Source organism: Rattus rattus, chromosome 15 (assembly GCF_011064425.1).
Source record: "Rattus rattus isolate New Zealand chromosome 15, Rrattus_CSIRO_v1, whole genome shotgun sequence".
Taxonomy (NCBI): domain Eukaryota; kingdom Metazoa; phylum Chordata; class Mammalia; order Rodentia; family Muridae; genus Rattus; species Rattus rattus.
This window is the reverse complement of record NC_046168.1, coordinates 19,855,785-19,880,673: the sequence shown is the minus strand read 5'-3', so window position 1 is coordinate 19,880,673 and position 24,889 is coordinate 19,855,785. Positions and strand designations below refer to the sequence as shown.

The following is a 24,889-nucleotide window of genomic DNA, read 5'->3' as shown; positions in this document are numbered from 1 at the left end:
AAAATGGAGACAACGGGGGGGCCTAAAAGGATGGTTCAGAGGTGAAGAACATTTGATGCTTTTGCAGAGGACCAAGGTTAGGTTCCTAGTATGTACAAGGTGGTTCACAACCATTGTCACCGGATTCAACACCCTCTCCAAACCTCTACCAGCAATGAGTGGTGTACATACAGGTATAGATACACAGAAACAGTAAATATTTTTAATAGAAAAACCCGACTTTAAAGGCGTGTCTGGAATCGGATCTGCGTCAGAGCACCTTGGCTTTGTGCAATGACTAGGGCTTGAAATAGAGGACGCTGCGGCTTGCAGTGAAGAGCATGAAGAGCAGCTATTGGACCGTTACTCTCTTATCAGAGGCCACGAAAAAGAGCTGTTAAGACAGGAAAATCTGATTATGGAATTGGAAAATTGGGTGAGTGAGAAGGGAACAACACAACAATGGAGCACAGCGGGTAGCAGACCCGCCGGGTGGGGCAGGTGGAACGCAAGGCTTTTGTGTGCGCGCGAGTGGAAGGGGAGGGACAGACGGAAGGTCGGACGCTGGCGAGCGGAAGGGGCGGGGACGTGCCTCAGGTCTTTGTGGCTAATGTCCGCCCCCTGTGCTGCTCTTGCGCTGTAGCTGGGGCTCCGGTCGGCAGGAAGGCGTGTGGCAGGTCCTGAAGAGACCCCTCGACCGCCGCTTTCCGCTGGACAACCCCCGTGGTGCCCCTTCTGGCACGCGCCTACTCTGTGCTTTAACCCGGAAGCTAAAAATAAGGTGCGTTGCGGCGAAGGGCTGAGGAAGGTGTGGGGCGGGTGTCTTGTTAGCCGGTATGGGTAGCAGTGGTGTCAGCTCTTGGGATCCTTTAACATGGGACTGAGGTAGAGGGAGGGAGCGGACCGAGCGACTGAGAAGCGCAGGGCGAGCGGGTCAGCGTCTGGGTGAGAGCCGCTTGAACGCCGCGCCAGGTAGTACGGGGGTCAGGAGTTCCAGCTTGCAAGGACGCAGGCTTAGTTAATGTGACCCGCGCTGGTTGTCTGTAGGGGAAGCAAGGCATGCTGACATTAGACTACTTGACAGGGGTCAGATTACTCTGGTGTGGGAGTGGGGCTGGGTTAATGTGTAACGGGGAGACCAGATATTAACACTCTCGCACTGGCGGGTGGTGGGGAGGGCTCGCATTCTGCTCAGCCTTGTGAGCTTAGGGCCGGGTTTTAATAAATGAAGGAGCATATAAGTCTCTGTATACATTAGAGTCGTGTCTGCTCTTTATCTCCAAATCTAGTAAATGATTACTGCCATATTTCATTTGAATTTGGAATACTCAGGCTTTTGAGAGCGAAGTTGACTTTTGGCGTCCATAGTAACATGTTTTTAATCCAAGCTAAGCACCTTACAGTTAGAGAATTCCTCACTAAATTCATTCATAAGCCAATCCTTTCCTCAATACTGGCTCAGAACAAAGTCCACACAAAGGGCCTCCACGTTTTTGAAAATTTCAGTATATGAATGGGACCTAATGACAAATATACAATATTTTAAAGAAATCTATGTTCAGTGCGGATTTTAAAATTTTAAAACTTTAAATGCAGACCAACACTACAGTTACTTTAGTATACACAGTTACTATAAACAGTAACTAAAGAAAAAAATTTAAAGCCAAAAGCTGGGTTTGGTTCTGCATGCCTTTAATCGAAGAACTGGGGCAGGAAAGCTCTGAGTTCAAGACCAGCCTAGTCTACATAGCAGGTTCCAGGACTACATAGAGACCCTGTTTTAAAAACAAACAGGAAAAATCTGCAGCCTGTATTTTATTAAAATTGTCTGTGGTTGGGGATGCAGCCCTGTGGTGGAATGTTTGTCTAGCAAGAACCTGAGTTCACTGTCAAGGGTGGGCAAGGATGTAGCAAACTAAAATGTTTGGCCTACTGTTTCTAAGGCCCTGAATTCATTCCCCGCCGGAGAAGAGTCATGAATTCCATCAGGACTGAAAGATAACTGAAAAGGACAGTCATATTAATTTGCATTCTTATACTTCTAAAAAAGTTTTTGTCAGTGGTAGGAGTTCTACACAGTAGATGATTGTCAATGCTTTGTCTATATTTAGTCTTGAACCTGTTTACTTTCAATGTTACAAGTTTTTAGAGTTTTTTTTTTCCTACACTGTAAGTTAAAATGCTTTCATGTATTGTAGGAAAGAAGAGGTTACTTGGGAAACTCCTCCCCAAGCACAAAACCCAACTGTACTAAGCTTTTTGTGAGCTATTTCAGCCCAGAATGGCTGTGGAATCCAGAGCAATTTCAACTTTAAAACCTCAGGATCATCAAGAAGAATTAATACTCGTGAAAATAGAAGACAGCAGCTTTTCTTGGAGCCAGAAATGTAAACAGAATGGGAGTGCCCAGTCTTGCCAAGAACTGTTTCGCCAGCAATTCAGGAAGTTTTGCTATCATGAAACACCTGGGCCCCGAGAGGCTCTGGGAAGACTCCAGGAACTCTGTCATCAGTGGCTAATGCCAGAGTTGCACACAAAGGAGCAGATCCTGGAACTGCTAGTGCTGGAGCAGTTCCTGAGCATCCTCCCCGAAGAGCTGAAGATATGGGTTCAACAGCACGGCCCAAAGAGCGGTGAGGAAGTTGTGACTCTGCTGGAAGATTTGGAGAAAGAGTTCGATGATCCAGGGCAGCAGGTGGGAACAGAGATGATGTGTTTTGGAGAAAAAGTTGCAGTCCTAGTTGTAGTATCTTCTCTGGTTAGAACATTGTCTCTGAGGAACCATGACCTTGATGTCACAGTAACACATACTTACCGCCTTTACCCTTTTTCTCCCTATGCTTCATCCGTGGCAGTGGTCTTATTAACCATGTAAGAGTCTTACTAATTATATTGTGCTGGTTTTAGGTCCCAGATAATCCACAAGGACCATCAGTGCCATGGAAAGATTTGACATATCTCAGAACATCCCAAGATTCAACAAGCATCCAAGTCCGGCCTCTGAAGACACAGCTGAAATCCTGGAAACCTTGTCTTTCCTCTAAAAATGGTAGGAATAGAAACTTATTTTCAGATTTATGAAGTTAGGCCTCTGGTTTTGTAGATGCAGACTTGCATTTATAAACTTATTCCACATGAACACTTGTATTAATCAAAACCAGAGGTGCTCACTTGAGTGGCTTTGTATTCAACGACCCTCACAGGAATTGCAGTCATCCTTCCTTGTGTGAGTTTCCCTCTCATTGATTCATTTAACCATTTTGTTTTTTTGTTTTTTCGTTTTTTGTTTTTTCGGAGCTGGGGACCGAACCCAGGGCCTTGCGCTTGCTAGGCAAGTGCTCTACCGCTGAGCTAAATCCCCAACCCCTCATTTAACCATTTTATAACTTTGCAAAGTGCTAAACTGTCTAATACTATGGTAGACACCATGTTTCCATCTTCAAGTAATTTTCAGACCTTCATTAGTGGTTCATAGAAAAGCAGAAGCATCCTAGGCAGTCTAATGGGTGCCATGGCAGCACAAAGTGACACCAAGCTCAATATGAGAATCAAGAAGGGTTGGAAAGCTGGCTTAGTGGTTAAGAGCATTTGTAGCCCTTGCAGTGGACCTGGGTTCAATTCTTAGCACTCAAATGGCGGCCTGCAACCATCTGTGACTCCAGATCTGACACCGTTTATTGACCACCTCCACTACCACGTATGCACACGACCCATAACATACATGCATGCAAAACACCTGTACACATGAAAGAGTCTAAAAATAAATAAATGAATAAAATTTAAAGAAATACTCAAGGAATACTTCCTGGAGGAAGAAATATCTAAGCTATAATTTGAATTATGAGCAGGAGAAAGTCAGGTAAATAGGTAGTACAAAGCCAGTAAAGTGAGAATACACCTGTTACAGACATTTAGGTACTTCAGTTTGACTTGGAAACTGATAAGGAATAATGAAAGAGAAACTAAAGGAGGAAATGAGGTCCAAGTTGTTAAAGCCTTTCACTCTATTCATTTCATACCTGTGAAGAAGTGGCATTATTGGATTTGTTGCTTAGAACTCAGCTTCAGAGTACAGAAATGATTTGAGAAAGGCGAGACTGGAGGTTTATTAAGAGACTTGGAATCCCAGAGGCCACAGTAAATGAGGAAACCTGTGTTACTCTGGGGCATAAAAGACTGAAGCTGAAATCTGTTCCTCGGCATTCAAAGTGCACTGTAGTAGGAGGTCGTCATCAAAAGCAAATCATGAAAGAGAAACAACTTGATTAATAATGGTATTGTTAAGGAAAAGAAAAAAATCTGATGTTTGATTATGGGGCATTTGAGTCCAAATACAAGCAAAAATCCAGTATGACAGTCTAGAGTTTAAAGTAGACTTGGAGATCTAAGAAGACGTGATTGTAGTAATTGACATCTAGGGTAGAGTTTCCACAGTGAGGATACATGAAAACACAGAACAGATGCTGAGGGAACACAGTTTTTGAGTTACACGTTCCAAAATAGAAAGGAAAGGCTGGGGAGTGGGAGGGTACCCAGAGGAGAGTCATGTGTAGTGTCTCATGTTTTTAATTCTACCTTTCGTGACTGCAGGATTGCCCTAAGTTTGAGGACGGTCTGGACTGCAGAGTAAAACCCTGTCTCAAGAAGAAAAATAGAACAGTGGAAGGTGTGGGTCTCCATGTCATGCTATAGAAAGGCTAAGATCCAAAAAGTACCCATTCAATTATGTACAGTTATAAAATCAGTGACCTTGACAAGATTCCTATCAATAGAAGTAGCAGAGTTCAAGAAGGTAAACTAGAAACCAGGCTGCAGACTTTAGACAAACCCATTAGAGAAATTTAATTGTGAATGTAAATGAGGCTACTTAACAGATACATAAGCAAGGAGCTTGGTTTTTAAGAAAGGAGGGGTGATTTCAGCTTAAGCTGTTAAGTAGGATTATCTTAGATTTGTTTTGGGTTTCTGATAAAATACCAAGGCAAAAGCAATTTAGAGGTGAAACAGTTTAAGTTCATGATTCCAAATTCTATTTCATCATTAAAGGACAGTCAGGACAGTGAGAACTTGAAGCAACTAGTCACATCCACAGTAAAGAGCAGGGAAAGTATGACTACATCATGCCTACCGCTAGACTTACTTCTTCCACATCATCACAGTCTAGGACCTATGTCCAAAAACTATCTAGTCAACAATGGACTGGGTCTTTTCACATCAGTTAACATAATCAGGACATCTCCAGCCCTTCTTCCCCCAAGACATCCACACAAACAGACCTGATCTAGTCTGAGACATTCTTCCTAGCTGATGTCCGGTTAATAATTAAAAACTAACCATTACAGGAAGTCATTTTAAAAAGAGATTGAAAATAATAATAGTGATCAGTTGAAGTCTTAAAGGGAAGAAAAGATGAGTCGAAAGGAAGGTGTAGACTTTAGCATTGGGAAAGAGAAAAGATCCCAAGGGACAATGTCATCTTTGTAAATAGACCCTTCTATTTCCTCTTATAGAAAAGGAGACTAAGCTAGCCATAGTGGAGAGGAGTTATAGTCCCAACTACTTGGAAAGCTGGGTAGAAGAATCCCTTGAAACCAAAAGTCTCAGGCTAACCTGTGGATCATAGCAAAATCCTTTCTTATTTTTTTTAAAGACAATGACTTCAGAATAACTAAAGAAATGTAAACTCTAGGATTTTATTAATTTTATTTTGCTTTACCATTTCAGATTCTAAGAATAATGAAACAACAGCAAAAGAGGACATTTCAGAAGAAAAAGCACCAGAATTCTCTTGGGATCCTTCATTTAGAGGTGTCAGCGAGCACAAAAGCAATTTAGAATGGCAGCAAAGAAGTTCCCCTCTCCACAGGGGCAGCTTTAGTCAAGTGATCTTCACACACAAATCCTTAGCAAAGAGAGACCATCATGATGAGTCTCAAAGATGCTTGATTCTAAGTACAAACTCTGTTACATGTCAGAAAGTTTCTACAGATGACAGACCTTATAGATGTGACGTATGTGGGCATAGCTTTAAACAACATTTCTCTCTAACACAACATCAGAGAATACACACTGGAGAAAAGCCCTATAAATGTAATCAGTGTGGGAAGGCCTTTAGTTTGAGGTCATATCTTATTATTCATCAGAAAATCCATAGTGGTGAAAAAGCATATGAGTGCAATGAATGTGGAAAGGCCTTCAATCAGAGCTCAGCTCTCACTAGACATCGAAAAATTCATACAGGTGAGAAAGCTTGTAAATGTAATGAGTGTGGAAAAGCATTCAGTCAAAGTTCTTATTTAATCATACATCAAAGAATTCACACTGGTGAGAAACCCTACAGGTGTAATGAATGTGGGAAAACCTTTAGCCAGAGTTCAAAGCTTATTAGACACCAGCGGATTCATACGGGAGAGAGACCATATGAATGTAATGAATGTGGCAAAGCTTTCAAGCAGAGCTCAGAGCTGATTACCCATCAGAGGATACACAGTGGAGAGAAACCTTACGAATGTAACGAGTGTGGGAAAGCCTTCAGTCTGAACTCAAACCTCATAAGACATCAGAGAATCCACAGTGGAGAGGAGCCTTATCAGTGTAATGACTGTGGCAAAACCTTCAAAAGGAGCTCAGCCCTTGTTCAGCATCAGAGAATCCACTCTGGGGATGAAGCTTATATATGTAATGAGTGTGGGAAGGCTTTTAGGCACAGGTCAGTGTTGATGCGCCATCAGAGAGTCCATGATATTAAGTAACTTAATACAATGATTTGTAAATACATCCGTATATTTTTCTCTTTATTAGTCAAAAGGTTGATTTTGGAGCAAGATTCCATAAAGGTAGTTTAAAAAAAAAAAACCAGTTTTTAGTCAGTCTAACTTGCTTTGTGCAGCACTTCCCCAGTGCTAATGAAAAAGATACAAGACCATCACTTTAAGCTTTGTAACATTAGGAGTACTCAGGTTTAAAAAAAAAAAAAGTAATGCAATATTGAGACCTCATTTTCCATGAGAATGACATGGGAAAAGGCTTCATTCTGTCAGTGTGCCAGGTTTGTGAGACAGTATGGTCTGCATTAAGAGACTGCTTAAGAAACTCAAAGTCAACAAGACAATGGAGAAGACAATTTCATTGATGATTTGTTGATCTGAAGACAGGCCCAAAATGAAATCAGCTTGAAAAGTAAAAGATACAAGTTAATTTACACAAGTGGAAAGTCCCATCTCTTCCCTACTTCCATGCTGGGAACTGAACTTAGGGCTTCACATGCTAGGCAAGTGGGCAGGCCTATGTTATTTTTTAATACTTGTTTTGTGTCAGGGACTAGGAATATAATGGGGTAGGGGGGAATGATTTCTACAGTTTAATAGCTATTACTAGTCAGATAATAAAATGACACTTAGTGTGGTCAGTCTATTAGACTTTTAAGAGTGCTTCTTAAGCACTTTCCCCAGTTCCTTGTCCAAGAACTTGGATAAAGGAAATTGAAATATGAAGATTGAGGAGTTAACCAGGAAGGAAAGCCAGGTAACAAGAAAGGAAGAGATCTTTGTGTTTAATGGCAGGAACAAACCATGGAACATTGCCTAGAGTTCAGACTTGGCATCACATCTGTGAGAAGTATGACTGCAGGCAGGCTCTCACGCACTGCAGAGGAGCCTAGGAAGACAATGGTAGGAGTAGACTATATAAGAGAACAGCCTAGATAGAGACCCGTTGAATTCCTTAGAATACTGGAGTTGCTGGAGTTGATGTGTTAGAAGATGCCACGGCAACTGTGCTTAGAGCTGCTTCTCCATCTTGGCATGACTGCCTGCACTTGGGTGCTCAAAAATTGTCAGTTTCTAGGTCTTTGGATTTTTCTCCAGATACTTCACACATGTCTTATGTTAGCAATATTTAGCAGTATCTTGAAAAAATGTAAGGACCTTGCTAGAGAAGGGACAACAAAAGTGTAATTCCTGTTAGTTAGGACTTCCTCTCTTCTGAGGAACCCATCAGAAGAGAACGGTAAGGCTGGTGCATAGTGCAAGGAGGAAGTTGATCAACTCAAGCCTCATCATCCCTGTACCCTGGACAGTGAGACAAAAGAAGGTTGAAGCATCCCTGGCTAATTTAAGCTACATAATAGGACCTAGGACCCCATCTCAAAATACTGGGGAAAAAGCTGTTTGGAGGAGTAACACACCAAGCTCAAGTCTATGTAAAAAGAGAAAAATAATTTTTATGAGGACACAAAAGTAATCCTGTCTTGGACATTTATAGGTGAGTATGTACTAACCAGTAAGAATAACAAGCCAAATGCCTAATGTAGTTGTTAAGTAGGAGAATGTTTACAAAAGGGAAATATTCTGGAGCTCTCACATAGATCAGAGAGAGATGTAACAGGTGCTTGCCAAGGGCTTTGTGTATGTGTTAGTCATTAGTACAAATCATATTTTGTACATAGGAAATGGAGACTCGTAGTTACAAGGTCAGAATTTGAAATCAGAACCCTTTTCTGGGGGCACATTAACACTATCCATGAAAAAATTGATTAACATTTAAACAGATCCCAAAAGTGCCACTCAACAACCCATTTATGTTCGGTCTTACACCATCATATTGGAGCAAGAATGAAAGTGATACTTGTTTTTCATATAAAATTAATAAGGATTCAGGCAAATTAGGACTCTCTTGCTGATGGATGTGATTGCATATTTCTGCCAATCAATATCAGAAGCCTTAAGCACTCACTGCCTTTGTCTTTGAAATTCTACCCAGAAATATATTTAAACCATGACTATGCAGTCTTAGCTGTTAAAATGTGTTGAAGATTCATAATATATTAAATACATAATCTATACAACAGTGACCCCATGTAAAACATATGCATTAAAATAGAAACATACAATGTCAAGATGTTACAGTGGTTACTTCTGGGTGGTAAAGCTACAGGTAATGTCCTTTTTTATATTTCAAGTTTTACTACAAAATCTAATACTGCGTATAGAGCAAGGGGCTAGAGAATAATTCAGTTGTAAATCATAAGCTTACTATGTTTAAGGCCCCATGCTTGATCCCAGCCCTGTGTGAGGCTGGTAGGGAACAAAAATAGCCCAAAATAGTTGTAAGAATAAGTACTTGCTTTCTCTAACATCCCTGCCTCAAGTCTAACAAACTTGACTCTGATCTTTCACTGTTGATGAGTTCAGTGCAGACTTACCTGCTTCATAATGTAGAAGAGTCCCCTTCCAGTCTCCTGTGTAACTCACATGCTTAAAGATCTACGGCTGAGAAAAGCGAGTCTTGTAAGTGGTTAACAGCTTTGGTCATTAGTGCTTTCCCATGAATTCAGCAGGCATACACAGTTATCTTGACTATATTCTCATGTTAAAGAGCTGAAGATGATCTTAAGTTTCAGTCTTTATGAAACGGAGTGGACACCAACATGAGCTGAAAGAAAAAGTTGTTTTGTCTTTCAGCAGCCTTTTCTTTTTTCTCTTTTTTTTTTTTAAGATTTATTTATTTTATGTACAGCATTCTGCCTGCATATGTGACTGCAGGCCAGAAGAGGGCACCAGATCTCATTACAGATGGTTGTGAGCCACCATGTGGTGGCTGGGAATTGAACTCATGACCTCTGGAAGAGCAGTCAGTGCTCTTAACCACTGAGCCATCTCTCCAGCCCTCAACAGCCTTTTCTGAAAGAAAATAATGCCCTTCTCTCTGCTCCATGCCTTTCTCCCCTCTTGCTCCAGAGACTGTCTAAAAAGTCTAGAAAGCAGCACTTGCCTTACATGGCTCTTAAATCAGTCTCACCCTTTTTCTTCCTCATTTCCACTGCCTGCAACCAAAACTGAGAGACTTGAACTTTAAGACATTTGACAATGGCCTAATAACCTACTTTTGTTAGTGAACTGCCAAGGGGAAAGTCACATCTCTTGGGCCAGTCTAGGCTTTTATGTGAAACCCTGTCTCAAAATTACTCAAAACATAGGATTAAAGAGAGAGCTCAGTGGTTAAGAGCAGGACTACTCTTACAGAGGGTCAGAGTTCCATTCCCAGAACCCACATTGGGTGGTGTACCCCTGTAACTCTCCTTCAAGTGTCCTCTTCTGGCTTCTGCAGGCATTTGCATTCACATACACATAATTTTGGAGTAGTGATTCCAAAGGTCTTTCTTAGTATTGAAGAAGGAGGATATCTAGGTGGATTTGTTCTCATTCTCTTCCTTCAACAACTCAACCTTAAAGTCTGAGCTTCCTGATGCTATTTATTTAACCCAAGAAGTAGAAATTAAGTGTGCTACTTCTCTTTTCTACCCTTTCCACCCTCCAGCATAACTCTACTCATGTTCTGTTCTTTACTGGAATGATTTAAAAGCAAAACTTTAAAATTTCAATTTTATTACAGTACATTACCATTACATGCTGACAGTACTAAGCAGCTGGAGTGCAAACTGAACATATAAATGTTAAAGGTTAGCAAAGTCACACTAGATTCTTACCAAAACTATTAGAATTGGGGAAAAACTTTAATAGGAAGTTCAAAAGTTAATTTTGCTATGGGTAATGGGATTATGGATGACTTGACTTATCAACATTCACAATTAGAAAAAGGATAAATGATATTTAAAACATTGACTCATTCACTTGTCACCTATAAGAAAAGGCAATTCACTGTCCATTTGAATGATCCCTTTATGGTAGATCTTAAATGATAAATTGCACAACCTTTAGAAGTACCATATCCAATGTCACCTCATTTACTCACAATAGCGATTATTACCAAGTGTTTTTTTTTTTTTTTTTTAAAGTACACTCTCCTAGGTAGAAATTACCCACAGCAATTGTGGATTAATTAAAACTGCCAAATTAAACTCAAGGAAGAATTCTGTAGAATCCGAAGGACTGGCTCTGTATTTCCCTCAAGTGGCTTATCATCTGCAAACCTAATGCCAAGGACGCTCCAGACTCCAGTGTCCTTCAGCTTCCAATGCCTGCTGTTTCCTTGGTATACAGGCATGACTTTAGAAACACCAGTTTTATTTTCTATCATAATTCTGAATACTTCTAGATCATGTAGGTTGCTTATGATGTGAAACACATTATCCAACTCAGGCTATTACAAACAGGAGAAGAAACCAATCTGGCTTCTGAACGAGGGTCAAAATAACTCCAGCAGGAACTGGAGGGAAGTCATAATACAGGAATGTCTCCATATCCTCTTCTCATCGTGCCATGTATGCTATGACCTCTGCCTCTGTTCTGCCATTAGCCAAGCTGCTGCTTCTACATTTTTACATCTCAATATCACATCCAAGGAATTTTTAGTTAACTCATAGATCAGAAAACATCTCTGATATGTCTTCTAACAGAACCCTGAATTTATCTGGCAGTTATTGCCACACACTTAAATATGTATATTCGATTAGCCTTTAATTTGGAGGGTGCAATGACCAAGCCTGTTCTCCCAATGGCTAAGCCCAGCAGTTTCCAAATAAGGAAATAGACTGCAACAGAAAGCTAAGGGTTAAAAGCACTAACAAGGGGGCAGGATGATCTTCCATTCCTCAGATATTAAACTGATCCAGGACATGACATTTCATAGCCTCAATCCAACATTTCAGGGTTCAGTAATTCTTAAAATATGCCTACGCCTGTCAGGCACAAACACTAGACAGATCTTATAGAGAGCTTAGGATCTGTGCCTCAGTCATGGACTTACATGAAGGTGCTCAATGGCAGTTCTATCTGCATTGAAGAGCAGATGGTGAGAGTCCTCATCCAGAAATGAGTCAGTCTTTTCCCCCCTTAGAAAATACCATTCTTTGTAGACAAGTTCTGGATAAAATTCTTCTTTCAATATGCAAGCATTTTGTGTGGATCTCTTTTTTCAGAAAGAACTGGGCTGGAAAGACAAAAGTCTTGCTATTAGGAAACTTCTCTATCTTCTGTGGAGTCTCGCCTTCAAAGAGAATTCCTTATATTTCACAGTTGTACAACCACTTACCCTCAGAGTTTAACTCTGGTGTGTGTTCTCTGATGTCGCACAAGGCCTGACCTATGCCTAAATGTTTTCCTACATTCATTACATTCATAAGGTTTCTCCCCAGAGTGAGTTCTCTGGTGCACAGTGAGTGCTGTGCTTCTATTAAAGGATTTTCCACATTCATTACATTGATAAGGTTTCTCACCAGTGTGGATTCTTTGATGTTCCCTAAGAACATAACTTGTCCAAAAAGTTTTCCCACATTCAGTGCATTTAAAGCCTTTATCTCCACTGTGAATCTTCTTATGCTGAATAAGAGCAGAACTCTGGACGAAGGCTCTCCCACATTCTTCACAACTGTAAGGTTTCTCTCCACTGTGAATCTTCTTATGCTGAATAAGAGTAGAACACTGACTGAAGGCTCTCCCACACTCATCACAACCATAAGGTTTCTCTCCAGTATGAATTCTCCTATGCCTAGTAAGCCCTGTGTTGTTCCCAAAAGCTTTTCCACAGTCACAACATTTATAGGGTTTTTCACCACTGTGAATTCTCTGATGTCTAACAAGGTCTGCTCTGAAACCAAAGGCCTTTCCACATTCTTTACATGCATAAGGTCTCTCTCCAGTATGACTTCTCTGATGTCTAATCAGCTTTGACCTATTGCAAAAAGCTTTCCCACAATCCATGCACGCATAGAGCAGTTTCCCTGTGTGAGTTCTGGGCTGTGTAGTACCATGTAAGCTTTGACTAAGGATCCCTTCACTTTCATTATACTCAAAGATGTTCTGTTCTGTAGGCGTTTTCTTGCTAAAGGGTGCCAAACTGAAACCGCCTTCCTGAGAAGAAAGCGGACTCATTTTGTTGTTTGTATCATCACTTCCTTGTTGCTTCTCATTGTTGTCCAGAAATTCCATAGTTTCTTCAACTCTCTGTACTGGAGAAGTTTCCCTAGGAAGTCTTCCTGGAGATTCCATGGCCACTGATGCAACACATTCAATCCCTTCTTGCTTTGCTGTCAATGCTTTCCCAGTTGCCATCTTGCTGTCTAAAAATATGGATAGGATGTGTCATTTCTTTTTCATGTTAAAAAAAGTTGGAGAAGGAACAACAAGTAAACCAAAGGAAAAGGTAAGTGCTAGGTTTGGAGAGGCAGCTCAGTGATTTAAGGTGCATATTCGTCTTGCAGGGACAAACTTCAGTTTCTAGCACCCGCATGGTGGCTCACAACCATCCCTAACTTCAGTTCCAGGAACTCCAACACCCCTGCCTCTGTGGGACCAGGCATGCAGGTGGTACACGTATGAACATACAGGCAAACATGCACATTTTTTTAAAAAAACAAAACAGGGATGGACATATAGCCAAATGACAGACTGTTTACAAACACAAAGCCCTGGGTTTGATCTTCAGGATTAGGGAAGGGATACGGCTGGGGAAATGACAATTAGATTCCCAATATAGAAACATTTAAGAGAATAAAATGGACAAAGAATGTAAGTCAGTATTGAAGATATTGAGTAGTGAACAAGAAAACAATACTTTGAGGTAACAAACACTTCATATCAGCCATAAGCCAGAAAGAGACTATTCTAAATTAGCTGATGTGAGAGAAGAGGTAATACAAGATAACCAGAAATAAAATGTCTTAAGAGTTGTACATCAGTGCAATCTCTAGCAAAGTAGGAGAGCACATAATACTATAAAATGTTTGGGGGATAAGAATTAGACAATGGGAGTGGGCAGGACATAGAAAGCAAGAAGGCATTTGCAAATTCTCACAGGTTCCAAATAGGGCAAATATAAGTGGTATATTTATGTATATTTGTATACTTACATATTTATATATAGTATATAATTTTATATAAAAAATTTACTTAAAAGGCTTATGTGTTCAGATACAATTATATATATTTTATATTTCAATATATATAAACATAAGCTATATATAAATATATGCAAATATAAATGTAAGTAGAGAAAGAAAAAGCATTTAAAGAGAAACACTCTGGGTTCCTTACTCATTCTTGGTCAAGTACAAGTATTACCACTTCATTTCATAAGTCTAGATGGGGGGGGGGGATGCAAACAGTTGCCTAAGGGCCTAATCAAATCCAGCTATCTTATAGCATGTCTTTTTATTTCAAAATTTCCAGTATCTCAAAACAAGAACCACTAGATGTAGTTGATATAAATTGAGTTCTTTTAAGGGTAAAATCTGAACTGTTAAATTATTTTTATTCTGTCAAAAATCCTCTAAATATATACATTTTATAAACCAGGGAACAAAAGCTTTCAAGAGTTTTGGGAGATTATTCATCGATAGTCAAGATTAAAGATCACTAACTTCCATGTAAGGTCTCTCCCAGGTGACTTGCCTGACTTTTTGGAAGCAGAGCTATAGTTGTACTTAAAAGAAAAATAATTTAAAACTCATTTTAATTCTGTGGAGAAGGGATAGTTTTACATGAAAAAAAAATAAACACTTCTGATAGTCAAGTTTCACAACACCTTGAAAACAATATAGCATTACAGTGAATTCTAGCAAAGCTGAGAGCAAGCTGGCTTCCTTTTCTGTCATTCCTTATGAAAAATCAGAGAAAACAGGTAAAAATCTGAAATGAAATTTGCACTGTACTTAGATTTCAGAAATTTAAACCATTAGTTATATCGACAACTTCCTCAAGGCTGTGCTTATTTTAAAAGTTATGAGAAAAGGCTAGATGGTGGTACTCAAATTAAATCCTAATACTCATGAGACAAAGACAGGCAGATAGGCCTGTCTTTGAGTATGAGGCCAGCCTCATCTACATCCAGAGTTCCAAGACAGCCAGGGTTGTAACCCATATCTCAAATAAATAAAAAGAATAAAATACTCAACAAACCACTAGTATATAATAAAATCATAAAAACAGGGTATTTGTCAGGTGTAGTGATGCACACCTTTAATCCCAGTATTTGGGACGCAGAGGCAAGTGGATTTCTGTGAGTTCTTGGCCAGCCTAGTCTGCACAGTCTCAAAAACAAAACAAAAACATACAGCAAGTACATGAAGTTAAAGGATGTGATCAGAGAAAGGTTGACCTTGGATGCATAAATCAGAAAAAAATATTTTTTCCTGTTGCCCAAAAGACAGCAGGTGTAAAGGAGACAGTAATCTCACTTTTAATCTCATGCCCAAAATGTACATTCACAGCCTAAGGCACTAAGAGCTTCAACCTATGATGCACAATCTGAGCTGGAAATTAGAGCTGGATCTGTAAGTTAGAGTCTAAGTTAGTCTAATATAGCAGAGTCTGTAAAGACCTTAATAAAACCGAGCAAGGGCCAGGTGTGTGGCACACGACTTTTAACCCAGGCCCTCGGAAGGCAGAGGAACATGGCTGGTCTATATATTGAGTATCAGGTTCAGGACAAAAAACAAAAACCAGAGAGAAGGGGGGACTAGATATATCTGCCCTAAAAGACTTAAGAGATTGTTATGGTCTGAATGTTATTCTCTAAAGCTTATCTGTTGGGAGCTTAGTCCCTGTATGGTGATGTCAACTGATGTAACCTTTCAGCTGGTGAGCTGTTAGGAGACCCCAAGTTAACTGTGATGCCCTCAAAAAGGATTAAGGCGCTTCTCATAGGGTTCTGGTTAGTTCCCACAGTTGGTGGTCTCTGCTTCTGCTTCTATATGATAACTTGCTTCTGTCTATATTCTCATAACTAACATTAGGTATAATGTAGAAAGACCCCAAACCAGAAATAAGCCAAAGAAGCTAACATAGCCTTAAACCTCTAAATGCATGAGGTAACAAACCACTTTTTTCTTTATAACGTTAGTTGCGTCAGGTATCTCATTGTACTTATAACTAATATGATTCCTTTGGTGAACTGTCAAAGTCTGAGGTCAGGCTCTCAGGCTTCCGTCCTTGTATTCCTAGTTCTACCAACATACAGTGAACAGGTTTACATCTTAGGGTAGAGTCCTACTAACCAAGCACTTGTAACTGCAGTATAACTATAGTAAGAATGAGTGATTTAATGTAGGTCTGGAGAGATGGCTCAGCAATTAAGAGGTCCTGAGTTCAATTCCCAGTAACCACATGATGGCTCACAACCATCTGTAATGGGCATCTGAGGCCCTCTTCTGGTGTGTCTGAAGACAGCGACAGTGTACCCACATGCATGAAATAAATAAATCTTTAAAAAAAATGAGTAATGTAAATTGCATAGGCTTGAATGAATTGAGTCATTCTTTTAATATAGTTAAACTCCATGGGAAGGTAACAAGATTGCTTTGGCACCTGTGATATTTTCTATCCATAATACTGGCATCATGTTAGCCCATGCATTTTATCAGTTGAGAGAGTTGGAAGGACAGTGGAGGAGACTTCTGTTCATTTCTCACAGCATGTAGGACACCCAACAACATATGCCCCAATAAATCTTACAGAAACTGTCCTCCTTGGCAGCTTCCCAGCAAATTTTATGTTATGTCACATTTCCTGGCGTCACATTTTGGCGCCCTAAAGGTGGCTCCTACTGAATCTAGCCTGCCGAGGATTTCAGAGAACATCTCTACCGCCATCTGTGACTGTGCCCTCTAACAAGATTGGATCTCAGGCCTAGCAGGAGCAGATGACACATGGCACCCTCTTGCATGTGTGTTCTCCTGAGGACTTTCTACCTTAGCCCTGTACTTCCTAGAGTTTGGCTTTTAGTTATACTACATAGTGGTCAATGCCTTGCTACTTTTCTTCTTCTTTGAGACCATCTCATGTAGTCTAGGCTAGCCTGTAACATGCAACCCTCCTATCTCTCAGCCTTTCATGTCAGTACTGGTATTATAGGTGTACGCCACCACATCTGGCTTGCAGCTGAGGATTTTTTTAATATTAAGTTTTTCCTTTTCCAAGTTATTATGAGACTTTAGCTTCTGACAGTATTTTCATCCCTCTTAGAAACTGTCTTCTCAGTGTGACAAAAATGTTTTAAAAACAGTTATTAGTCTTGAATATGGCATTAGGAAATCTTACTAAAGACTACTTTTAATCCAAGTTAAAATTATATTAAAATTTCAGATTCTAGGCTAAGTCAATTAATGACTATTTCGAGGCTAGCACGGCTTTCCAACAATACTTAGTGACAGTCATTAAGAAAATAAACCTTGGCACATTCAATAATCCTCACCTTCATCCTCAACCCTAAATGGTAGGGTCGCCTTGTCTCTCTCATGGAAAACCTGGGGCTCCTGAGGTTCACTCTTGCAATGGTTTTCCACGGACTGCAGTGGACTACTCAGAGACTCCGACATTCCCATGAGTGTCGTTTCTTTGCAGATCATTTCTTGACCATGAGCTGTGTTCTAGAGTAACAAGTACCAGTGACTGAGTGCAGATAAGAGAAAAACCCTACAGCAACAGGGCAAGATGAAGAAGCAGAAAACTGTCAGATGACTACAAAACAAAACAATAACAAAAAAAAAAAAAACACCCCATGATTTGAACTAATGGGTAAATGAATAATTTACCAAGAGACAGAAACTGATTAAGTTCCCTGAGAGCTGAGTGAGTGCTACTCATCCTGGCTTCTCTATTGAACACAAGAGAACAAAACCAGCAAAAACCTGACATCTTACCTGGTGCTTGGGTTCATCAAATTCTCTCTCCAGCTCCTCCAACAGAGTCACAGCCTCCTCTCCATTTCTGGGCCCGTGTTCTTGCACCCAGGCCTTTAGCTCCATAGGCAAGATGGTCAGAAACTGCTCCAGCACCAGCAGCTCAAGGATCTGCTCCTTGGAGTGCTCCTCTGGCCTCAGCCATTGCTGGCAAAGCTTCTGCAGTTGGTTCAGAGCCTGCCGGGGCCCAGTGAAATCAGAGTAGCCAAACTGTCTGAACTGCTGACGGAAAACCTCCTGGCTCTGGAGGTGTCCCTGGAAACCAAAGTCCTGCTTCCAAACACCATCTTTCTCTTCAGTTTTCACAAAGCTGAGCCCACTTTGTCCTTTTGGAGCACGACAGGCCAAGGCCGCTGTTTCTCTGGACATCCTGGATAGAATAATACAAAAGGCTACCTAGCTGAGGCAGAGAGGAGGTAGATCCAAAGAACCCCTGGGGTGGACAGTGTTCGTGTCACACAGGGAAAGCAGGCACCTGCAATGTACTACGTGTCTATGAAGGACACCCACTATACACCACTGCTAAATGTACTACGTGTCTATGAAGGACACCCACTATACACCACTGCTAAATGTACTACGTGTCTATGAAGGACACCCACCATATACCACTGCTAAAACATGCAGAGCCGTGGGATGCAGCTCAGTGATCACAGTGCCTGGGTAGCAAACTGAGTGAACGGGCATTTCCATACAAATGATGATCTACAGATCATTCAAGACTGTTTTCAGGATGTGAGACAGAAGGTAATGTATTACCTTTAGTAAGAGCATTAGATAATAACATCAAGGATACTAAGCTAGTGCTCCTTATGAACTATCATCTTTCTGTCCATTCTCCAAATGAGGCTTCCGAGGGTGATAAGCTGACCAAAGGCACACAGCTAGTAAACAGAACTGCAATGCTGCAAGTAAAGTACTTAGCTCTACTATACCATGGAGTCTCCCCAAAGATGGGGACTCAAAACCTAACGCTTGCTGTGGGCAGTTTACGAGAGTTACTTATTGGGTCTCAACAATACCACTGTGCAGTAAATATCCCCATGTTTGCAGATGAAGAAGCCAAGCATCTTGAATTTCCCCAAGTCACCAAACTGGTCAGGATGTTAACCTAGGATTGCCCGACTCTCAATCACTAGCTGTTTTTATTCCAGAATGGATTGTCTAGACCAACCTTGGTAGTTCTTGCAAATTAGAATGATGACAAGAATGTAAGGATGAGGGTCATGGGAAATCCCCATGAGTGCATAAAGAAGGAAAGCCAGAGCACAAGAGTCATGGGTTCCCTTCGTTATTTCACAAATACTTTAAAATTTACTATGTACTATACAGACTGCTAAACAGAAGTCTTGAATTAAGTTCTCTTCCGAGGGACTCTGAGTTCAGTTTGGGAAAGCAACAGGTAAATAATATGATCAATGAAATTACAGGACAATCGAAGAAAGGCAAACAAGAGGAAAAGACCAATGCCTAAGAGCAGAGAGAGGCAGCCAGAAGAGCCAGAATGAGCTGCCTGCAAGATAAAAAATAGGAGTTTGACCTGAGTGACACAAATGGGTGTGAGAGAACATGGCCCACTGAAAAAACTGATGGGAGTTTAGGAATAGCCGACTAATGGTTGTCACTTCCAGTTATAGCTCAATTATCGGTCATAGAAGATGGGCCCTAAGACAGATTCAGTCAGAATCCCCAGGAATACGACTTTAGTAAATGCCCCAGGTATGTCTAGGCACCCAGGTTTAAAAGTATATGCCAGACTCTGGAACACTAATGGACAGTAAGAGAAAAATACACCTTTAGTAGAACAGCCAAGCCATCCATGGTGTGAGTAGTGGAACCCCAAGGCCACAAGCATGGCTGGAAGGTCTGACTCCCATGCTGAGTAGTGTGCAGAAGAATGGGCTACAGCCATTGGAGCGTGAGACCATAATGGCTTGAAGGATAGAAGACAAAGATGCAGAAACTAAACAGGTCTTAGAGTCCTATTTATCTGATAAGGATTTAGAAGGTAGAGGAGTCAAGACTAGGAATAATGTTTCAAGCCTGTACTCCAACATTTACTAGGGTGGAGAAAGACTTTGTGAATTCCAAAGCTACATAGTGAGTTCTTACCTATACTCTAAGACCCTGTCTCTAAAGAACAATGAATTCAGGTTTCTGGGCAACTCTACTGACTGGGAGCTGATTGTGCCCTATCTGAACTATTAAGTAACAAAGTTAGGTCTGAGATACCTACAAAGTAACATTTCCTCAGTGCTTTGACAGATATTAACAGATGTTTCATAAATAGCCAAACATAAACCCATGGGTAAACAACATGGGCCCTATATGGAGTATGTGTCTGGAGACAGGGTTACTATGCAGCTAGGACTAGCCCCCAAACTCGACAATCTTCCTCCTAAGCACCACCTGCTATATTTTAGCATAAGAGAAATAATTCCTTTTTTTCTTACTAGGTAAGTCGGTATTTAGGAAACATCAGGGCTACATAGTGATACCTTGTTTAGGGGTTGTGGGAGTAGAAGGACAGGATGGGACAGTACACATTTGTCACCAAACCTGACCTGAGTATGATACCTGGAACACAAAGGGTAAAAAGAGAATCCTGGAATTCTCTGCACACAAGCACACATGCGCTCACACACATCAAATAAATTAAAATATAAACAAAGGGAAACAAATGACGTGTGCCATGCTGTCAGACGTTTATGCCGTATTACAGCACTTGCCAAGGTTGCCCACTGATGTCTGTTCTTTAGTGATCAGCACTGTTATGTCTCTAGCCTTTTGATCCCAGTATTTGTGAAACTCCTCATTTCTTTTTAAGATTTATTTTTAATTACATATAGGTGTGTGTCAATGTATGCGTTGTGCTCATGAATGCAGTGCACACTGAGGCTAGAAAAGGACACTGGATTCCCTGGAGCTAGAGTTACAGGTGGTTGTGAGCCAGCCAACTTGGACGCTAGAAACCAAACTGAGATCCTCTGCCAAGAGCAGTCAGTATAAACCCTCACCAGCCCTTACTCAATCTTTATTACAAATCCTATGTCTCTATAACATGTAAGCACGTGCGACTGGGAGAAGTTAGACGTTTTCGTTTCTGCTCCTCCAATTCCTTCCCAGTGCCCCCAGAAAGTTAGTCCAAGCATTTCCTCTTACTGTCCCTCTCCATGTCTCCCTCACTTTCAGCTAATATCCATCACCTAGTCTAGAACTCCCTCCGGATCTCCATACCTAGTTACTCACAGTTGCTCAATCTTATCATGCATTTTCTTGACTATCTCCAAAGGACTTCAGTAGAATAGCTATCTGCCTGTTAGCAAGTAACCAACACATCTAACAGTCCTCTCCAACCCCTTCCTTCTATTCAAATTAACCCCTATTCAAATTAGGTTTTATTTCCTATCTCTAGAGTCTACAACTCCTCTTCCAGCCATCACCTAAAACTATCCCAGGTACCAAACCATACAGCTTACCACTTGGCTTTCTCTGACCAACTTTTGCTCACAGTGGTGTTTACTGATCAGGTCAGCTGTTGGTTTTGACTTTTGATACCTATTGTCATTGAATGTGCTATCAAGACTTACTGGGAGGATGGAGGGATGGCTCAGGGGTTAGGAGCACTGGCTGCTCTTCCAGAGAATCTGGGACAGAGTTCAGCACATACGTGGCAGCTGACAGCAGTCTACAACTTGAGTTCCAGAGGATCTAATGCCCTCTTCTGGCTTCCATTCAGAACAGAACATGTACATACATTAATCTTAAAAATATGTACATGTGTGTATATATAAATATATTATTAGTAAGAATGCTATATATGTGCCCTTCATATGTGTCTGGCTATTTTTTTAAAACACAAACTTTAATGTACTTATTCACCCAGGCTATGTTCTAGCTCAGTCAGACGCTCCTAAATCAGATCCCAATCAAGCCACAAATCATTCTGATATGTCAATGCTGAGAACCCTGACTTAGTCAAGAACCCATAAAAGACAAGGGTAAAGGGAACTGCATTTCTTTCAAAGCCCTTGACTTTTTGTCAAGAAACACACGACTGGAAGGTGAACTAGAGATGGCTCAGTGGTTACACTCACTGCTCTTACAGAGAACCCAGGCTCAGTTCCTAGCACAGTAGCTCACAACCTTCTATTACTCTAGTTCCAAGGACTCCCATGCACATGGGCCACATAAACTCACACAGACTCACACACACAAATACATAAATTAATTCACACACCTTAATGGGACTTCTGGTCTTGTCCATGACTACACAAACTACAATGTTTCTGTCACTCAACCCAATGAATCACATGACACTGTACATTATATACAGGATTATAACACTGAACATATATGCACACGTATACATATGTATGCATATAATATGCACATATATACATACATATTTACATGTGTCATAATAAAAATATAATTTCCAGGACGCACTGATCAACACCATACAAACTGAGAAACATTCCCACAGCAGTTAGCAGGTTTCAAGTAGTGATGTAACTCACGAAAACCCCTAGTGTTGAAGTCAGACAATCCTAATCAGTCAGTCAGGTAATCATGGCGAGATTCTGGGATTCCACTCTCCTGGAAAGAGCTAATACCGTAAGTACAGTAGCTAGTGCTGCACAGTATGCTAAGCCCCTTTTATTTCGATGCTTTCACAGTCCCTCTCAGGGCTAGACAGTTCCCATAGCAGTAAGCAATTCAGCAAGGACTTCCTTTCCCTGGAAACCAACAGACCCAGAATCCCCTCCTCCCAAGTTCTCAGTGAGGCTCTCATCCTCAAGACCATCAATTTCCTATACTAATCTCTTCAAGGTCAGCACCAAACAAGCAGGGAAAGCCCTATCTCCCAGAGTGCACTGCTGGTTCACCTGATCATCTTATTGAAACCACAGCCAAGATTCTTACCATTTCCCCTTGTACTTTCTGCCCTCTGACTCCAAGGCTTTCCTATCGAGGCACTCCACATCTCTTGAGCACTGAAGGAACAAACTACCTTACCAACACAAACCATCTCCTTTTAAAAAACACAGGTCAAAACTGTCCCAGTAAGATATTGAAGATAAGGGGCTGGAGAGATGGCTCAGTGGTTAAGAACTCCGACTGTTCTTCCAGAGGTCCTGAGTTCAATTCCCAGCAACCACATGGTGGCTCATAGCCATCTATAATGGGATCTGATACACTCTTCTGATGTGTCTGAAGATAGCTACAGTGTACTCATATGAATAACATAAATAAATCTTTGGGCTGGAGATATGGCTCAGTGGTTAAGAGCACTGACTGCTCTTCCAGAGGTCCTGAGTTCAAATCCCAGCAACCACATGGTGGCTCACAACCATCTGTAATGAGCGCTGAGGCCCTCTTCTTGTGTGTCTGAAGACAGCTACAGTGCACTCATATATAATAAATAAATAAATCTTTAAGGGGCTGGGGATTTAGCTCAGTGGTAGAGCGCTTACCTAGGAAGCATAAGGCCTGGGTTCCGGTCCCCAGCTCCAAAAAAAGAACCAAAAATAAATAAATAAATAAATAAATAAATCTTTAAAAAAAAAAAAGATGTTCAAGATAAGAAGCAAATTCCACTTTACAAGGAATGGGTTACAGAATAGATGTCACTGTGAAAAACTTACCAAAAGAACAGTTACTAAAAACAAGCCCAGGCCCAACTCCCATCCTCTCACAGGAGACTGTAGAGAGAGGCATTCCAGGGTTTCAGGGCAGCACTCGCTCCTTAGGACACAAGTCTGAGGAAGCAAACTTGTCTGCAAGGGTATAAGGTAACTGATTCTGATCAGAAAAGCTGGATTTAGGTGTCACCCAGCAAGTGGTGAAAGGGAAGAGAGGGGGAGGCCCTGAACCTGGGAGGGAGCCCACCCCCACTTCTGGAAGATCAATCCCTGGCCCCCCTAGATGGCTAGGGCACTAGATGACCAGGGCACTTCTGGGTAACCAACCCTCTACTGGCTGAGGCAGGCGGCTGTTATTAATGTATCTGCACGGAAACGAAATGTGTCAGAATGTTACTGCTTGATCATGCTATGGTGTAAATTCCACTCTTTCAACATATGCAAGTTGTCCCATCTTATGTGGCTTGTGGGGTAATCTGGACTGTTGTTTTTGTTGGGTTTGGTTTGGTTTCGTGTTTTGGGCCAGGGGCTCACCATATTTGAGCCAGCCTTTAATGACTTGATCCTCCTGCCTCTACCACCTGAGTGCTGGGATTATGGGTCTAACTCCAGGTCCACAGTCTCGGATGAGTCCTCTGCTGGCTCATACACACTTTCCTCACAAAGTCCAAGTGCTCGTTAGAAGAGACTTAAGATTTTACAAGATCGTTAATATTTATTGTGTACAAGCACTAACGGCTGAGCAGTTATCAAGACATTGCCCCTGCCATTACAGAACTTAACAGCAGGGAGAGATATGTATTAAACAGAAGCACACATCTAATTGTGAATACAAATTACAAAAGGCCAGACCTCGTGGCCCAGGACTGACTGGACCTAGCTACTTGGGAGGCTGAGGCAGAAGTTCTCCAAATTCAAGGTCAGCCTGGGCTAGAGTGAGCTCTGGGCCACCCTGGGTAATTAGTGATATTGTGTCTCAGACTTTAAACACTACTAAATTTAAAAACCTACATAGGACTTGGTGCTTTGAAAGTGTCTAATAAGGGGGATAAGCTAAGACCGTGATGAGACCTGGCCCTGTAATGAGCTTTGTCCACTAAGGCGCTTGCCAGCACCAACACACAGGAGGCGCTGGTAAGTGGAAGAGTAATCCGGTAAGTGCAAAAGAACCCTAGGAGGACACACAGCGAGCAAAGGCACCCGCAGAGGAATAAGCAACCCGCGAACCTGCGAAGTGGCCTAGGCACAGCTCCAGGCTCTCCCCAAGGGAGCTCGGAGCGAGGGATAGAGGGAAGAATGTACAGGAGGATTGCGCCCCATCAGAGGGACCTGGAAGGCATCGAAGCTGCACCCTCGCACTCACCTCGCTCCGCAAAGTTACCTGCACAGCCCTGGGAAGCCGGAAAGCCACGGTGCTTGAGCGCCGGAAGTGGGAACGAGAGTGCCCCTCTAGGAAACCTGAAGGACTACTTTTCTATGGTTTCATGTACCATTTTGAGGGTGTCACAGTGACTGAATATATGATAAAACTGCAATCAAAGATAACAGTGAACCAGACCTTAAGAGTTGAATCAAGTCAGTGCGTGAAAGAGACTATTAGGTTTTCAATGTGTGTTCAAATGACTTAAAA

The 24,889-nt window shown here is 41.4% G+C and overlaps 2 protein-coding genes across 11 annotated transcripts; one reads left to right on the top strand and one right to left on the bottom strand.

The window, feature by feature from the left end:
- The first annotated feature begins 363 nt into the window (after positions 1-363).
- LOC116884662 (zinc finger protein 397-like) lies at positions 364-7,180 on the top strand. 3 transcript variants are annotated; one of them, XM_032885833.1, is made up of 4 exons: positions 364-415; positions 2,178-2,674; positions 2,887-3,028; positions 5,704-7,180. In XM_032885833.1, exons 2-4 carry the CDS (start codon positions 2,261-2,263, stop codon positions 6,729-6,731), a joined length of 1,584 nt encoding a protein of 527 aa, XP_032741724.1. In that variant the 5' UTR covers positions 364-415; positions 2,178-2,260; the 3' UTR covers positions 6,732-7,180. The 3 variants fall into 3 exon arrangements, with proteins under 3 accessions (XP_032741724.1, XP_032741722.1, XP_032741723.1); XM_032885831.1 differs by lacking the exon at positions 364-415 and adding an exon at positions 560-760; XM_032885832.1 differs by lacking the exon at positions 364-415 and adding an exon at positions 798-951.
- Positions 7,181-8,180: 1,000 nt separating this feature from the next.
- On the bottom strand, positions 8,181-24,679 carry Zscan30 (zinc finger and SCAN domain containing 30). 8 transcript variants are annotated; one of them, XM_032885826.1, is made up of 4 exons: positions 17,576-18,261; positions 17,128-17,302; positions 11,686-12,997; positions 8,181-9,411 (listed from the first exon to the last, which is right to left on the bottom strand). In XM_032885826.1, exons 1-3 carry the CDS (start codon positions 17,981-17,983, stop codon positions 11,973-11,975), a joined length of 1,608 nt encoding a protein of 535 aa, XP_032741717.1. In that variant the 5' UTR covers positions 17,984-18,261; the 3' UTR covers positions 8,181-9,411; positions 11,686-11,972. The 8 variants fall into 8 exon arrangements, with proteins under 8 accessions (XP_032741717.1, XP_032741718.1, XP_032741716.1 ...); XM_032885827.1 differs by lacking the exon at positions 8,181-9,411 and adding an exon at positions 24,623-24,679 and having other exon boundaries at positions 11,580-12,997; positions 17,576-17,984; XM_032885825.1 differs by lacking the exon at positions 8,181-9,411 and adding an exon at positions 24,623-24,671 and having other exon boundaries at positions 11,580-12,997; positions 17,576-18,089.
- Positions 24,680-24,889: the final 210 nt, after the last annotated feature.

Coding starts and splice junctions, on each gene's coding strand:
- Zscan30 (XM_032885827.1), bottom strand. CDS start 17,983: ATGTCCAGAGAAACAGCGGCCTTGGCCTGTCGTGCTCCAAAAGGACAA. Junction 17,303..17,575: donor TTGATGAACCCAAGCACCAG/GTAAGATGTCAG, acceptor TTGTTACTCTAG/AACACAGCTCATGGTCAAGA. Junction 12,998..17,127: donor ATTTAGGGTTGAGGATGAAG/GTGAGGATTATT, acceptor CCATATTTTTAG/ACAGCAAGATGGCAACTGGG.
- LOC116884662 (XM_032885833.1), top strand. CDS start 2,261: ATGGCTGTGGAATCCAGAGCAATTTCAACTTTAAAACCTCAGGATCAT. Junction 2,675..2,886: donor TCGATGATCCAGGGCAGCAG/GTGGGAACAGAG, acceptor TGCTGGTTTTAG/GTCCCAGATAATCCACAAGG. Junction 3,029..5,703: donor TTGTCTTTCCTCTAAAAATG/GTAGGAATAGAA, acceptor TTACCATTTCAG/ATTCTAAGAATAATGAAACA.